Genomic DNA, 18,050 nt, shown 5'->3' on the forward strand with positions numbered 1-18,050 from the left:
GAGGGACAGACGCACGAGGGACAGACGCATGAGGGACAGACGCATGAGGGACAGACGCACGAGGGACAGACGCATGAGGGACAGACGCATGAGGGACAGACGCACGAGGGACAGACGCACGAGGGACAGACGCATGAGGGACAGACGCATGAGGGACAGACGCACGAGGGACAGACGCACGAGGGACAGACGCACGAGGGACAGACGCACGAGGGACAGACGCACGAGGGACAGACGCATGAGGGACAGACGCACGAGGGACAGACGCACGAGGGACAGACGCATGAGGGACAGACGCACGAGGGACAGACGCACGAGGGACAGACGCACGAGGGACAGACGCATGAGGGACAGACGCACGAGGGACAGACGCACGAGGGACAGACGCACGAGGGACAGACGCACGAGGGACAGACGCACGAGGGACAGACGCACGAGGGACAGACGCATGAGGGACAGACGCACGAGGGACAGACGCACGAGGGACAGACGCACGAGGGACAGACGCATGAGGGACAGACGCATGAGGGACAGACGCACGAGGGACAGACGCACGAGGGACAGACGCACGAGGGACAGACGCATGAGGGACAGACGCACGAGGGACAGACGCACGAGGGACAGACGCACGAGGGACAGACGCATGAGGGACAGACGCACGAGGGACAGACGCACGAGGGACAGACGCACGAGGGACAGACGCATGAGGGACAGACGCACGAGGGACAGACGCACGAGGGACAGACGCACGAGGGACAGACGCACGAGGGACAGACGCACGAGGGACAGACGCACGAGGGACAGACGCATGAGGGACAGACGCACGAGGGACAGACGCACGAGGGACAGACGCACGAGGGACAGACGCACGAGGGACAGATGCACGAGGGACAGACGCACGAGGGACAGACGCATGAGGGACAGACGCATGAGGGACAGACGCACGAGGGACAGACGCACGAGGGACAGACGCACGAGGGACAGACGCATGAGGGACAGACGCACGAGGGACAGACGCACGAGGGACAGACGCATGAGGGACAGACGCATGAGGGACAGACGCACGAGGGACAGACGCACGAGGGACAGACGCATGAGGGACAGACGCACGAGGGACAGACGCACGAGGGACAGACGCACGAGGGACAGACGCACGAGGGACAGACGCACGAGGGACAGACGCACGAGGGACAGACGCACGAGGGACAGACGCATGAGGGACAGACGCACGAGGGACAGACGCACGAGGGACAGACGCATGAGGGACAGACGCACGAGGGACAGACGCACGAGGGACAGACGCACGAGGGACAGACGCACGAGGGACAGACGCACGAGGGACAGACGCACGAGGGACAGACGCATGAGGGACAGACGCATGAGGGACAGACGCACGAGGGACAGACGCACGAGGGACAGACGCATGAGGGACAGACGCATGAGGGACAGACGCACGAGGGACAGACGCACGAGGGACAGACGCATGAGGGACAGACGCACGAGGGACAGACGCATGAGGGACAGACGCACGAGGGACAGACGCATGAGGGACAGACGCACGAGGGACAGACGCATGAGGGACAGACGCATGAGGGACAGACGCACGAGGGACAGACGCATGAGGGACAGACGCATGAGGGACAGACGCACGAGGGACAGACGCACGAGGGACAGACGCACGAGGGACAGACGCACGAGGGACAGACGCACGAGGGACAGACGCATGAGGGACAGACGCACGAGGGACAGACGCACGAGGGACAGACGCATGAGGGACAGACGCATGAGGGACAGACGCACGAGGGACAGACGCACGAGGGACAGACGCATGAGGGACAGACGCATGAGGGACAGACGCACGAGGGACAGACGCATGAGGGACAGACGCATGAGGGACAGACGCACGAGGGACAGACGCATGAGGGACAGACGCACGAGGGACAGACGCATGAGGGACAGACGCACGAGGGACAGACGCACGAGGGACAGACGCATGAGGGACAGACGCATGAGGGACAGACGCATGAGGGACAGACGCATGAGGGACAGACGCACGAGGGACAGACGCACGAGGGACAGACGCATGAGGGACAGACGCATGAGGGACATCCGCCGGACAGGACGCTCCCTCTGAAGGGTTGGAGTCACCGGTCAGGGGCCGACGTGGGGCGACAGGGGGGTCGACAGGGGGCGACGGGGGGACAACGGGGGAGACACATGTTTGGGTTTCAGAGACGGGACGAGCAGAAGAAGGTGGAGTTGTCCCCCTTTGAACATGTCACCTTCTTTTGAACTTTTGCACTTCTTACACTTCCTCCCAATTTGTTTTTGTATTTGTTGTGTCTGTTTCTATTTTTATTCTAGAATTAGTTTATTATTTCATGTTTTTTTTCCCCTCAGAGAACATTAACTCAAAAATAAAAAATCTGAGTTTAAAAATATTTTTAAACTCTTTTTTATTAGCTTTTTATTTATTTATCTATTTATTTTATTTCATTTATTATTATTATTATTATTATTATTATTATTATTATTATTATTATTATTATTATTATTATTTGTGTGTGTTTTAAAGTAACTCACATTGTGGCTGCTCGACCTGAGGATTGAACAAATATTGAATAAATAATAATGCCATACACATAAATAATTGCCCTTTACAAGCCGGCCAAACCTCTCCCGACTCCCGACTGTAGCCACAGCCGCCCTGGGGCTGACTGATGGAAGCCAGTTTGGCATGACACAGAGTCTCTGGGAGAATACTTGGTAAAGGAACTGAAAAGTAAAGCCTTCTGCAGTGATAAAAGCTATTAAGGTTTATTATACGGCACAAAGAGGAGCAAAGAGCTTAAATCTGAACAGTTTAAAACCTACATGTTTGTTTATATTACAATTTACGTAGATTTGCAATGTTTAAACTTGTGAAAATCCTTTTAATTGGTAGAAAATACAGCTCTGACCCTGTGAGAGTGAAGTTTGGAACAGCAGAGCTTCTTTTCATGACTCTGAGGCGCCACCTGCTGGTCACGTGCATGTCCTACATCCTCCAGCACGAGACTGTCTCTGAGTCACAACATTTAAGCTGTGTCATTTTTATAATCACATTCGGTTCCCGTTTATTCTTTGTTGAGAGATTAATGAACTTTAATTGTTACGAATTACGATAAACTGTATTATATTTCAAAATACCCCATTTCTATGTTTAACTGTGCACGTTTTTATTCTAAATTATTTGCCTGTTAGTGCTGTAGAACTGTAATCGTTTAGTCTATTAATTAATCAGTCAATGGTGTATTGGCTGGTTTTATTAGTCTATTATTCTATTATTAACTATTTCTAGGATTATAAATTATTTATATTCACAACCGCAGAAAGAAGAAGGTATATAGTGAGTTATATTGACATTAGGGAGTGAAATGTGAGTTTAATCTGCCTTTTTACCCATAAATAATCCATTTGCAAGTAGTTTTCTGTATAAATATTTGTAATTTTGCATTTGAACCTCAATGTAAAACAGAAAAAAACTCTTTTGTTTTTATTACGACCAATTTATTATGAAAGTGCAAGCATAAATAATGTATAAATATCAAATAGTTGAGTAATAAATATGTACAAAGCTCAGTGTAGTGAAGCTGCCTCTAAACTAAAAACAAGGTGCAAAATCATTCCTGTGCGCGCGATCGCAAGTCCGTGCTCCCGTCAGCAGAGGGCGCTGTTGTCCTCCCCGCCGAGCCAGTCCTCCTCCAGCTCGCCCAAGATCTCCTGCAGGGACAGCTCCGGGAGGGGGGCGAGCGGGGCCGGGAGGGGGGCGTGCAGGGCCGGGCCGGGGGTCTCCATCGCCGCCGCCCACGAATCCTCCAACTGCGAACACCCGAGAGCGCCGCACATCCGCGGGCTCACGTCCAAGCCGCCGTCCCAGAACCCGGAATCGGGCGTGTCCGGCGTGGCGGCCAGCGCGAAAGGACCCTGGGCGTAGCCGGCGTTGCTGCTGACCGGCGAGTTGGACCACCGCAGCGGGACGGGGGAAGCCCGGGGGCCGCTCTGGGACCAGTAACCTGAGAACGGGGCGTGGCTCTTGGCGTGGGTGTACGCCGGCGTGCTGTGAGGAGGCGCGCGCTGGGTGTAGAAGCACGGTTTGGCGCGCTCGTGCTTGACGAAGGCGGGGGGCGGGGCCTGGGCGGGCAGAGGGGCGCGTCTGGTGATGTGAGGCGTGAGGTGAGGGGCGTCCTGCACCGGGCCGTCCGGTTGCCACGGAGACTTCTTGGCGCCTTTGCATTTGAGAGTGCGAGCTCGTCTGTTCTGGAACCAAACCTGGAGAAAAGGGAAGATGTTCAGAGATAAATGCATGAAAGTTTCTTTAGAACGTCAAATATTTGAAGAAAACATCAGAAGAAAAGATGCAACGATGAACTGATTAACGATGATGGTAATTAATGATGAGTCGGCTATAAAAAAAATAATATATCTGTATTTTGATGATTCATAACTGTCATTTGCACAATTCAAACGCTAAAAGACGTTACAACATATTTATTAAATCAAAATGTGAAGAAATTATAATAATACAATAATACACTCATCAACACAGTTTTTCTGTAAATATTCTCTATATATTATTAATTGGTTTATAATATATAAAGTCTCAATAAATAAATAAATAAAGTTTCAATGTACAATAGAAATAATCTTTTTTTTTTACTGACAACTACAATATTCATTTTGCAGCTCTAAAAGTTTCAGCTTATTTAGGTGAAATTTTAAGAAAGTTTTGTATGACCACTAAATTTTTTTTTATTTAATTTCCATGTGTTATAATTTATTTGAATAGTGCTTTTCTGAACATGTTCCAAAGTGCTTCACTATACCAATTAAAAACACAACATAAAAAATGACAAAAGAGGCAAAAATAAAATGCAAAAATGCCGTTGTGAAAAGAACATTTCAGAAAAAGCTTTTTAAAAGTCCAAATCTGCCAAATGTCAAAGAAAAGCGAGTTCAAGAAGGAAGAATATTATAAATCAAGCTCTGTCGCTCCACTTTTGGCTCTAATCTTTTACAGCTTTAACAGTGGCTCAACATCTTTAGCATCAACTGAGCTTGTACTTTGCCACTCCTGGTTAATGATCTTCTTTGTTCACATCTCGCATAAGATAATGTGACGTGATGATAGCGCTATCTGCGGCTGCACCGGAAACATTTGAAAACAGAGGCGCATGTTCCGGTGCCATTGATTTACTCCTTCTATCAATATCGGGCGTAAAGATAACGTTATTTTATCTGAGCGGACGATTTCACTGAATTCCTGTTGCGGGATCGTGCACGTAACGCGGCTCACAGCGAGTTATAATCCCAACGCAACGACGAGAAAAGCCTTGGTTTGGACGTTTCCTCCGTTTTCTCCGCGTAAACGTTTCTGAAAATTTATTCCAAAAATCTCCAATCTATTAAATTTGATTGTAGCGAAGTGTAAAAGGTTCATAGTTTTATTGTGCGTTGATTACAAACCGAACAAAGAAGTATTATTTGAGTTCTAGTCGAAGCTTTGAGCGAACAAAACTGTATAAAATAAATGTAATATGAACATTAATTGAGAAATCTATTCATTTTTAACAAATATTATTACTTATGACTCCAAATTATTTACTTTTTTACCTCTCAAAGTACATTTGGTAACGCTTTACAATCCGATTCCTTAGTAAACTATTTATAATGCATTAATAAGCACTAGTTATAAGCACTTAGATGGCTTATAACACCAAATACATTTTAATAAGTGCTTTAATAAACAATTAATTAAATATACATGAGCGCATTAATACAGTAAGCTGCTTTTTCAACTGTTTTCAAGAGCCAAGTGATGAATGCTAATAAACACATTATACCGTAAATGCTAACAAACAAATGCTAATGCTAATCTAGTGCTTATTAACGCTTTATAACGACTTAAGGAACCTTACTTTTAAAGCGTTACGAGTGATACTGCAGCGTTTTGACTCACGTCCCTGCGCACAACATCCAGTACTTTCCACAGCACTGATAATAGTACTTTTGCTAGTATAAAATAGAAGTACAATCCCTGATATGGCAGTACCTGTATGCGGGACTCGGGCAGGCCGGTGCTCTGGGACAGGCTCTCCCGGAGGCTGATCCCCGGGTACGGGTCGGTCTCAAACGTGGCCTTCAGCAGCTCCACGTGCTCTTTGGAGAAGCTGGTCCTTTTCCTGCGACTGGCGTTCCGGGAGGACGCCATGTTGGAGCCGAGGGAGGACGCCATGTTGGAGCCCAGGGAGGATGCCATGTTGGAGCCCAGGGAGGACGCCATGTTGGAGCCGAGGGACCTGGCATCGTCTGGAGGCGGGAAATGCGGAATATGAAGTCACTGTGAGCTACGTTACTACTGTTTCTGTTCGTATAGTCTGAGTATTTTGTTATTTCTGTAATATTTTGTGGAATACTATGATAAACAATTGCACTGGCCGTTATTTCACTGCTAACTTTAAGCTTTTATTGACAATGTTTAACAAATGCTCCAGTTTAGCAGTTGTTTTTTAGCTTGGATTAGGCGCTAATGACTAAAATAACTCAAATAAAATAAAGTAAATTACTTTTTTGAAGTATTGTCTCAACGTGACAGGGCTGTAAAAGTGCAGAAAAATCACATCTATCTCTTTATTTTAAATATTACACAGCAAGTTTGTTATATTTGTAGTTCTTAAACTGTTAAACTCGATATTTGAATAGCTCCAAAACAGAAATCGTCATATTATCTTTTCTTTTTTTCTCGATATATTTCCTAAATCTATCTTTAAGTCTTATTTTTACCTAAATGAATAAACAATTTCGAGACTTTCTGATAAAAACAGAAGAAAACTAAGGCGTAAACTGAACATTAGAACATTTAAAACCTTTTCTAGACGTAGCGAGTGTTCTTAATGTTATTATTGCTGTAATATTTTGTACAATACTAATAAAATAAGACGTTATTGGACGAGTTTAAACATTAACACAGACAAGGTTTCATTTTTTAATCTAAATCTAGACTAAATACCAAAGCACTCTAGTTTAGCATCGCATTATTTGAGCTATAATAGTTTTCCTGACTAAATAAACAACTCAATAATGAATAAAACTAAGGCTCAAACTGACAGCAGATGGTTTTCTAGTGCTTTCTTGACTCACCGTTGCACGTTTCCTTCCACATGTCGCTCTCTCGATCCCTTTGGGCTGAAGTGGAGGACGAGTTCTCGCGTTGTCCGTGTCGTGTCCCCCTGTGGCTGCCGGGACCCCCTTTTATAGGCCTCACCTGAGCTCCCAGAAGGCCGCGCTGGAGGCTGAGGTTTGGGGGAGTGGGGAGGGTGGGCACGGGTCAGGGGGGGGCGCTGTGGGACCCCCCCTGTGTCGTTATCACCTAATGACCATCAAACAGCACAAGGTCAAAGCGGCCCATCGAAACCACTTGAGCACGATGACGACGGAGCGTGTGACGCTGGGACGAGGCGCGACTTTAATAAAGACTGATCAAGACAACAGGATTACAAAAGGTGTAATAAGAAAGTGTTATTACAAATGTGTTATTACAAAAGTGTTATTACAAAAGGTATAATACGAAAGTGTTATTACAAAAGGTTTAATAAGAAAGTATTATTACAACAGGTATACTAAGAAAGTGTTATTACAAAAGGTATAATAAGAAAGTGTTATTACAACAGGTATAATAAGAAAGTATTATTACAACAGGTATAATAAGAAAGTGTTATTACAAAAGGTATAATAAGAAAGTGTTATTACAACAGGTATAATAAGAAAGTGTTATTACAAAAGGTATAATACGAAAGTGTTATTACAAAAGGTTTAATAAGAAAGTGTTATTACAACAGGTATAATAAGAAAGTGTTATTACAAAAGGTATAATAAGAAAGTGTTATTACAACAGGTATAATAAGAAAGTGTTATTACAAAAGGTAAAAGGTAAAATAAGAAAGTGTTGTTACAAAAGGTATAAATAGATCCATAAGAATGTTTGAGAAAAGTATAAATAGATAAAAAGTATTAGAAAAAGTAGAAAAAGTATAAATAAATGCATAAGAAAGAATGATTATAAAAGGTAGTTTAGGTTGAACAGACATTAAAAACTAATTTAAAACAAAAAAAGAAATGTTGCAGTCAAATTAAATCTAAATTGTCAAATCGCAGACTGGAGAATTTACTGAATTTTAATCAAGATTTAGTCTAATCGCCAGTAATGTACTTGTGTTTTTTTTTTTATCATCAATCTTCAGTCAGTAAAAGCCTGTTTGGGGAAGAGTTTAGACTTAAATCAGACTATTTTTCATATGTTGAAAAAACAAATGAAGAAATAAAAAGAAACACGTCCCATTTTGTCCAAAAGTCCGTCAAATTTATCCATTGTCAATTTGAGTCTAAATGTATTTCTTTCCAACACTGAATCATTCTTAATAAACTATGAATTAACCCTTTGATCTTTCGTGCTTTGCTAAGGCGAGTTTACGTGACGTTATTCTCACAAAGTGTTTCTCAATGCTGCAGCAGAAAAGAAGATTAAAACACTTGTTTGTAAATGAGCCGTTTCCCCCGAGGAAACGTCCACTTCAATAATAGTTAATGAGTGAATCTGAATCTGGAACATGTGAATGTGATAAGCCTCTGTCTGCGTTTCGCTGAGTCGACGGAAGCGTTTTTACACAAAGGCAACGGCGCAATCAGCCTCCGCGCCATTGATCCCTGATTCCTGTTTCAACATCCAACCAGCACCCGACAAGTCTCCGACCCGCACCCGACCCGCACCCGACCCGCCTCCGACCTGCCTCCGACCCACACCCGACCGGCCTCCGACCTGCCTTCGACCCACACCCGACCCGCCTCCGACCTGCCTCCGACCAGCACTCAATCAGCCTCCGCGCCATTGATCCCCGATTCCTGTTTTAACATCCAACCAGCACCCGACCAGCCTCCGACCTGCACCCGACCCGCCTCTGAGCAGCACCCGACCCGCGCCCGACCAGCACCCGACCCGCGCCCGACCCACCTCCGACCAGCACCCGACCCACGCCCGACCAGCACCCGACCCACCTCCGACCAGCACCCGACCCGCACCTTACCAGCACCCGACCTGCACCCAACCAGCCTCCGACCCGCCCAGCACCCAACCAGCCTCCGACCCGCACCCATCTGCACCCGACCCGCACCCAACCCGCCTCTGACCAGCACCTTACCCGCCTCCGACCTGCCTCCGACCCGAACCCGCCCAGCACCCAACCAGCCTCCGACCCGCACCCGACCTGCACTCAACCTGCCCCCGACCCGCACCCGCCCAGCGCCCAACTCGCCTCTGACCAGCCTCCGACCCGCGCCCGACCCGCGACCCACCCGCGACCGACCTGCACTCAACCTGCCTCCGACCCGCACCCATCTGCTCCCAACCTGCACCCGACCTGCACCCGCCCAGCACCCAACTCGCCTCTGACCAGCCTCCGACCCGCGCCCGACCCGCACCCGACCCGCGCCCGACCCGCGCCCGACCCGCGCCCGACCCGCACCAACGCATTAGCGGCACAAGCTCGTCACGGCCTTTTGTCATGCACAGCCTGTTTCTCTGTCGCGTTGATTAATGACACGCTCGGCTCACAAACGTGTGACATGTCCGGGCCAAGCGACGGTGACCTTTGACCCCGACGCGGGCAGTGACTTACGAGCTGCACGGACCGGGGTTTTTGTTTTATGTCGATACGGGGCGGTGAACGATGTGGGAGGAACGTGGCGATTGTTGTGGAACGAGACGTGATTTAAACAAGAAAACGTTTTTTAATTCACACTCGTTCTCGTTGTATTTAAGAGGAAATCAAACTTTCTGAATGAAGTAAAGTTTACGTAGCTGCTTTACTTTTAGGTTTGCTCTTTTGGAGTAAGTATGCACCAATATGACTCTTTTTTACTTACAAATAAACTGTATTGTCAACTTTATAATAAGAAATATATTAGATTATTTGTTATTTTGTCAGTTTTATTAGGTTTTTGTTACAGGAAAAGACATAAAAATTGATTAATAGACAATAATGACATCCCTAATATGAGGTTTTTAATAATAGTAATAAAAAAATAAAATAGCATTTTTTTAATGTCATTCATGTCAAAAAGTCATTCACAATTTTCTTTAATATAATAATAATATGAGGTTTTGAAAATAAGTCAACACTTAATAAAAATTGAAACATAATTTGCAATTCATTCACGTTTTTTTTTCACAATTAAAAAAAAATATGTGTAGCTTTATTTAAAGGTGCACTATGTACATTTTGGAGGGTTCGTCGCCTGCTGGTCTCCACGGCGATATCATTGCTTTCCCCGGAACGTTACGCAGCTACGTTTATCACCCGGCGCAGTTTAGTCTTTATCCACTTCCTGGACAGTGGTCAGTTCCAGCCTGGGATCAACGACTCTCCCGTAAACGTTAACAAATCCCATCAGATTAGATTAGACACAGGCCTTATCCAGACCGGAAGTTGCTCAACTCTGTGTCGAAGTAACGTAAAAAAAAAACTAGACAAAGAAACGGGCACGAAACCTCAGCGAAGTCGAGCAAACTCTGCCTTAACTCCACATTCTAAACGTCGTCTTAACACAAGCCCTTTTGGTGTAATTGGATTAGATAATGCACATTTGCCTTGAGTGGTCTGGCTGAGAATCACAGTGCATTGTGGGGATTTGCATCTCGCACACAAACGTCATGTGATTGCTTTATCAATCTCAGAGCGACAGCAAAACGACCGGAGATAAACTACGCGAAATTCGGCGTGAACGACCGAGCGCTCGAGCGGGAAACACGTGGAACGCTCTGCGAACAGCGAGAGCTCTGTTTTTCAAGAGAAGATCTTTAAGAACATCTTTTATTAAGGGTTTGACGCAGCAGCAGCCCCGTCTTTATCATAAACACTGGGCCATTCATTGAAATATTAGTTATGCGACAGCCGGTGTGGCCCAGAGTGGAACAGGATGTGAAATAACGTGTATTTTGGCGTTAAATTGCGAGATGGAGCGACCTTTAAATGACATTAAAGGCTAATTTGTGCGCCAAGTGGTTGTGAGGTGCAACTGCAACCGGGATAAACACGTTATGAAGTGGCATTTTATAATTATAGGGTAATAATATATAATGAGGTCAATTGTTTCTAATGTAATCCTTCCTTTTTAGCATTTACTGTATTATTTTTAACTTGCTGTGTTAATAGGAGGAGGTCAGGTTTATGCAGTTATTTGATCATTAGGATTATTTAGGTCAGAATGTATTAAAGGGGTCACGATATACAATTCAGTATTCATCATTATTGAGACTGTGACTAAATAACAGTCGAATCTTTAATTTTCTTTCAGTCTCGTGGTCTGGCATGTCAGTGTTTCTCTAGTTTGTGACCGACTTTATTAAACTCAACTTTCTGAAAGACAAAATACAGTTACATTTTACAAAAACAGACAGATTATTATTTTTTTTTTTTAAATTTAGGTCTAGATTTAATTTAAAAGACTTAATTTTGCTTCTAAAATGGCCACAATTATAACTTTTTGGTTCTTACGATTGCATTGTGCCCTGAATAATCATGATTATCGATTAACCAGATCATCTTGACATCACTACAATGCAATCATTAAAAACTAAAGACAATAATAAGTCATTTCAGCTCAATCTACTCCCCAAAAATATATTCAAATGTGTTTTACTATATTCACTTCAACTTTACTTTCCCATTCAGAAAGTTGAACGTGATCTATGCCACAATGAGACGATGTGAAGTATGATTTTATTGTTGATTTGTCAATGTGTCAGTCATTATTAAATTGTTTCTTCTCACAATAATCACAACAGTAACCGTGGAAACCCTGACTTCCATCCCTGTGTGACATTGATCGTCTGCACACTCTGACCTGGGGAACATAAAGTTTGTTACTTTATTTTTCTTCAGTCAATGGACAAAGGAAAAACATGATGCATCCAGTTATTCAATCATTTCTCTATATTATCCTATTACATTAGACTTAAATGTTCTTTTAAATGTGTACAATTAATGCTTCATCCAAACGGTTCCATAAATAAACTCCTCTGAAAGAGATACATCTGTTTTTAAAGTTAATCCTTGCATTTTCTTTCTGTAAAATACTAGATCATCTGATTCTGTACAATCTGTCTCTCAGTTTAAAGCTCTCTTTGACGCAGTTACAGTTTAAAAGCCTAATAGACGTCACAATTTAAGGTTTTTAATTTGATAAAAAGAGCATTTGTTGGAGCACAGTAATATACACGATTGATAATTATGACAAACAAACTAAATATGTTTAATAACCATGCTGAGCCCGTGAGTGACGCGGTTGTTCATCCTCTGCCACGCGCGGTGCAGCCTCCTCCTCCTCGCTGCTGTTTGGAACACGGACACATTTGACTGCCGCACCACCCGCAGCTGCAGCAGCAAAGATGGCCAAAAGCGACGTGACAAACTACTTCAGGAGGACCAGCCTGCCGTGGGTCGTCGCCGTCACGCTGTCCGTGGGTTTTTTCGCCGTAAGTTTATCTTTTCAAACCGCTGAGAGTATTTTACACGTGAAGAGCTTTTGTTTGTTTACCATCGCCACTTTGCTCCGCCGGGTGTCGCGACAAATACCGTCCGGGTTGTGAATCGACGCCACGAACACACTTTTTAATCGACTTTTTGCATTCTCGTGTATTCGATCTGTCGTATTTTTGTCAACAATTATTTTTGCTTGTTTTTAAGTGAACCGTAAAGTGTTGTGCCTCCTCAGGTGTGGTAACTATGGGCAACAGCAGGTCGAAGTCACAAGTCCACCGTTGATAGATAAGGTTACCTGAATAAATTAAAGTTCATATGACGTGTTTCTTCCAATTATTACTGTTTAATTATTCATTATTTTTACTCTGTGCCTGTGGTTAACATTTATCTTGTATTTTTTTTATTTTTTAGCTCAGTCAAGTTGCAATTTGTGAATAAAAAAGTCGAATAAGTCGTTGTAAATGAGTAGAGCTGACTTCTTAACCTTTTACCTGATAAAAATATGCAAAGTACATGACAAAGTATTGCATGTCCTTTCCATAATAATCATAATAATAAGCATATCTAAGCTTTGCCTTCATTGTGTGTTGTGCAGGAATAAAACATGATAAAAACTAGTAAACTGTGAGTTAAATGGTCATTACATTACGTTATGATTTTGACAACAGTTAATTTGTCAAACCGGTTCAGAATCAGTTTAGGTTTTTGTAACGGGTTTACAATGTTTAAGGTCAGGATTGGGATTAGGTTTAGGAACATGCTTGGAGATGGTTACGTTTAAGAGAAAGTGTCAACATTCATTTAAATCATTCATTTCTCGTCCATCCTGAGCATCTTTTTCATCAAAATAAAGAGCAAAACAATCAAACTTTACCAACTTTGAAACATCGAACATATTGGCACTGGCACGGACAACTATTTGCTCCTTTAAATATCACATTTGTGTCTAAATTCGGGAACATTTTGGTCTGTAAACAATCGGTCCCCTCAACTCCCCCCAAGACACGGACATAAAAGTTATGTCAATATTGTTGCGTCATTGCTGTGTTTTTTCTCCTCAGAACTGTTTGTTTTGTGACCTGAAAGAGCACGTCACTGAGGGCTTTGTACACATGAAATAAACAGAGAGGTCCTGTTTGTTTAGGCTCACGACGCATCCAAATATTCACCTACAATTCTCTCTGCAGCGCACTTTTAAAATCTGATTATGTTTTTAAAGTGATTGTAACGTCTTTGACCTCCAGCGTTATCGGGTTTGTATCGGCCACAAACAAATGCAGAAACCAAAGCAACATTCACATGATGAAGTTCAACAGAGAGAAACATTAAAACTGAGTTCAGCCCCAGGACTTGGAACATCTCATTCTTAAAAGAGTGAAAAGTCTGTAGTTTAACCATGACCACCAGTTTGAACTTATGTTATGTCTTGAGGGTTTTGGTTGATATTTGTGCTCGCATCTTCTAAAACTTTGCATATTTATTCGGGCTGCGATGATTAATCTGAATTATTGTGACCAGTCGACTATTAAAATGACCTTTAAACTCATTGTAGGACAAATAAATGTTCTTTAAGACATTCAAAAGATGTTTTATAACAAATACAGCTGCGATATTAAATCAAAATGTCAAAAAAGAAGAATCAATTTCAGTTTTTGTTTTAAGATTTTGTAAATATTCTCTCCTCTAGAAGCTTTCAGTCGGCATATTTCAACCTTTATGTGTTTAAGATGTGTTTAAAAGCTAGTTGACTCCTAAAGTAATCAATACTGAATGTTTCTAGCCCTTGATTATTATGTGAGTTGGTGACGTGACAAGCATGTCCTCTGTTCCAGTGTGTGGTGTTTGCTCCAGAGGTCATCCCTTATGACCTCCTGGGCCCGTTCGGCACCTTCTGCAGATACTTGGTGGAGAATCACGCCGACCTCCTGTATAAAGGGTGAGCAGCGGTCAGAAACGCACAGAAAGTCCTCCAGCTTAGAAGGTCCTGGCCGAGTTGAGCTCAGGGTCTGGAGACGGGGATGAAGGACGGGTCAAATGCACCTCAAGCTTAAATGAAATACCTCTTACTAATTGGAGCATTATACAGCAGTTCTCAGCCTTTTTTCTAGTGCTCAACGTAACATTTCTCTCAGGGAAAGGGCGTGGCTGCTAATAACGGCATCATTATTTTATTTAATTTATTGTATTTCATTTTTATTTATTTTATATTTATTTTATATTCATTGTATTCATTTTATTTTCAAAGGATAAAGCAAAGCCAGATTTGGCTCCTGCTGCTTCACATCTTCATCACAATTACATAGTCATTATTAGCATTAACTCAGTAAAATACACTCAAACCAATTATATATAAAATACAATCTGACTTTGCTGATGATTACCAGGATGTGTTTTCTCAAGTTCAGAGTTAAAAGTATGAATATCAACAGACAATTTCAGAGTTATGAATGAAAAGTTCCTGTCGCAACAGAGTTTGTTCAGAGACTTTGGTCGAAAAGCTGAACCCATTTCTATTTTATACAAACGTAGAATCAAACGCCTCTATTCAACCTTCAAATATGCTTTTTAACGTCATAAAACAAGCCAAAAGTATTATTTGTCATTCTAGTCCATCGTTTAGTTTGTTTTAGACACAATTAGACTCTAGGGGGCGCCACAGTCTCTTTTAGTAACTGGAAACACCGGCGTTCTTGGATATGAAATTAAAATAAAATTTGCTGTTACAATGGCGACATTTAAATAATAATGGAGTATTTCCTCTTACGATGTTATTGTTTATTGGGCAGTAAACATCCTCTCACTCTCGCTCTCGTTAAACGTTACTTCACTAACGACTCGGCCCGTTGAGCGCCCGTTGAGCGCCCGTTAGGATTATAAACACTGCACATTTACAGAGGAGGGCGTGGTCGAGGCTCTGATGGACCCGGGACGAGAGTTTCGATGCATAACTTTGACTGTGGTGTGTTTTTCAGATGGTGGGCCGCGGTCGCCATCCACGTGGTCGAGGCCTTGTATTCACAGAAGGTTTGCAGGTACTGCTTTGGGCCAGCAGAGGGAGCTGTTGTCGTTTTATCAGGCTGACAAAGGGAGAAGAAACTTGAACACATTTACAAATCAAAAACCAGAAAAACTGCCAAATTGTGACTTTTATTGTGATTATTCAGGTCACAATTTAATTGTAAGAACCAAAAAAATAATAATCGTGACCATTTTTGAAGCAAAATTAAATATGTTTTTATCTACTGGCCAAAAAACAGATCTGAATGTGAAGAATTTTATTTTGTTCCAGTTGTTGGTCTGGAGATAAGATGCATACACTATCTATAGTTCAACATTTAAAATAATAATAATAAAAAAAAAAATATATATATATTATATTATATATGTGTGTTTCTCATGCATGTTTCTCTGGTTCTTTCCTCTCACAGTGACAAAGGCGTCCACGCCCTGAGCGCTCGTCTGCTGTGGTTCGTTCAGACCTTCTTGTTTGGCTTGGCGTCTCTCGGGATCCTCCTGAAGTTTGACCCCAAACGCCACAAACAGCAGTGACCCCTGGAGCCCCCTACAGGACGACGTAAACACTACACCATACACCAGCAACAATCGCCCCCTACAGGACGACGTAAACACTACACCATACACCAGCAACAATCGCCTCTGCCTTAAACGCTCTGAGGAAACTAACCACATTTAAGACTATTTAAACAGCACTCCCATCTTTATTGCTGTATCTTTTAATGGTTTTAACTCTTATTTAGTGAATGTATGCTGTAAAATTGGTTGTAATGTTGATATTTATGCAATTGAAATTAATTGAAATGGTTTCTTCATGTTTACATTCCACTGTGTTTGGTTTGGGAGTTTGTGCTAAAGAAACTGTAAAAACTAATGAATTCTGAAGTGTTTAGATTTCACTGAAACTAAAAATGTTGAACAATAAAACGTGACTTTGAACTACACTGAAGTTGGAGAATTCATTTGAAATCTCAATGAAACGCACACGACGAGCGCGATGTTTATGTCATGACCGTCACATCCAGAACACAAGAGAGGAATAAATAATGTATATGATAATAGAATATATACATAATAAAGGTCATAAAAGCATCAGAGTTCAATGATCCAATCGCAGAGGGAATAAAGACACAGAATAGTATTTAGTTCCTATTACCTTAAGTTAGTAAGTTAATTGGAAAATGTGAAATATAATGGCAATAAAAAGCTTTGATATGTTAATTGCGCAGCCTGTAATTAGAACAGAAGAGTATTTCCTATTAATACTGCTCTAGATTCATCCCTCAGTCTGAAAACAACAGGTCAGATTTGTTGTGCCCTTTGTTTTGTCATAAACATAAAAAATAAAGATGAAATGTAAAGCGATAAGTGACGTTTAAAATCATTTACACATTGTTCAGTGAAAATATAATGTGTTTTTTATAAAGTTATGAATATAAAAAGACCACTGTAGTCTGAATGAAAATGAGGGAATATTGGACATCTTTGTAATATAAGTACTGCAATATCATTATTATTATGATAGAAATATTTGAATATATAATGATAAGTAATAATAAGTATATGATGTAATAAGATTGTTAGTAAAACTGTAAATACTTAACAAAGACTAAACCGAGGCTCATTTAGACTGAATAATCTGGAATTAAAATGTGGCTTTTTCATCATTTTAACTATAAAACGTCACATGTTTGTCAGATGTCTCGGCGTCACGAGGATGTACCGTATTTTCGTAAGTCGCACCAGCCAGAAAATGCATAATAGAGAAGAAAAAAACATGTATAAATTGCACTGGAGTATGAAATGCAGTTGCAAGTGTGAAAATAACAAATAATATCACATTTAAGTCGCTCCGGAGTATGAGTATATAAGTATAAATATAAGTATAAGTCGCACCCCGGCTAAAACTATGAAAAAAGGTGCAACTTATAGTCCGGAAAATACAGTATTTAGTTATTTGTCACTTTTGCCGTACATCTCGCAGCCGTAAAACACTGGACACACATTCAGAGTGAACACACACGCGTTAGTGACCGGGAGCTGCCCGGTTGGACGTCCCGGCGTGAAAACCCCCCGTGCCCCGCGCTTTGGCCCCTAAGAGCATTAACCCCGCCTTAAACGGCCTGAACCAAGACGAGGTCAAAGGGCACACAAACATCACACATGTTTTTTTCTTCTCTATTATGCATTTTTTGGCTGGTGCGACTTATACTCCAGAAAATACGGTATTGGTATTTTCTGTGTACGGGTCGACCACAGATCCTCACGGTGCACGTCTGCGGTGAGGGCGTTTGTCACAGTATTTGTTCTGTACTTTACTGCAGTTTTAATAAAGATCATTTTTGCCGATATTTGCTCTTTTTATCGTTTTGTCCTTTGGCCTTGAACCTCCAGCAAACGACAACGAACAAAAGACGTAAAAAGCTAAAATAAAGCGGTTTTATTCAGTGCGATGATGGC

At 42.5% G+C, this 18,050-nt stretch overlaps 1 protein-coding gene across 1 annotated transcript; it reads left to right on the forward strand.

The window, feature by feature from the left end:
• Window positions 1-12,432: 12,432 nt before the first annotated feature.
• Window positions 12,433-16,509, forward strand: tmem254 (transmembrane protein 254). The gene is made up of 4 exons (XM_072436994.1): window positions 12,433-12,568; window positions 14,408-14,511; window positions 15,548-15,607; window positions 16,004-16,509. Exons 1-4 carry the CDS (start codon window positions 12,482-12,484, stop codon window positions 16,122-16,124), a joined length of 372 nt encoding a protein of 123 aa, XP_072293095.1. The 5' UTR covers window positions 12,433-12,481; the 3' UTR covers window positions 16,125-16,509.
• Window positions 16,510-18,050: the final 1,541 nt, after the last annotated feature.

The sequence above is a fragment of the Eucyclogobius newberryi genome, unplaced genomic scaffold (assembly GCF_026437365.1).
Source record: "Eucyclogobius newberryi isolate DKJ021-1_F unplaced genomic scaffold, fEucNew1.0.hap1 SCAF_8, whole genome shotgun sequence".
Classification (NCBI taxonomy): domain Eukaryota; kingdom Metazoa; phylum Chordata; class Actinopteri; order Gobiiformes; family Gobiidae; genus Eucyclogobius; species Eucyclogobius newberryi.

Excerpts from the sequence above, each read along its gene's own strand:
- tmem254 (XM_072436994.1), top strand. The coding sequence starts at position 12,482 with ATGGCCAAAAGCGACGTGACAAACTACTTCAGGAGGACCAGCCTGCCG. Across the intron at positions 12,569-14,407 it reads TGTCCGTGGGTTTTTTCGCC|TGTGTGGTGTTTGCTCCAGA; the intron begins GTAAGTTTATCT and ends CCTCTGTTCCAG. Across the intron at positions 15,608-16,003 it reads TATTCACAGAAGGTTTGCAG|TGACAAAGGCGTCCACGCCC; the intron begins GTACTGCTTTGG and ends TTCCTCTCACAG.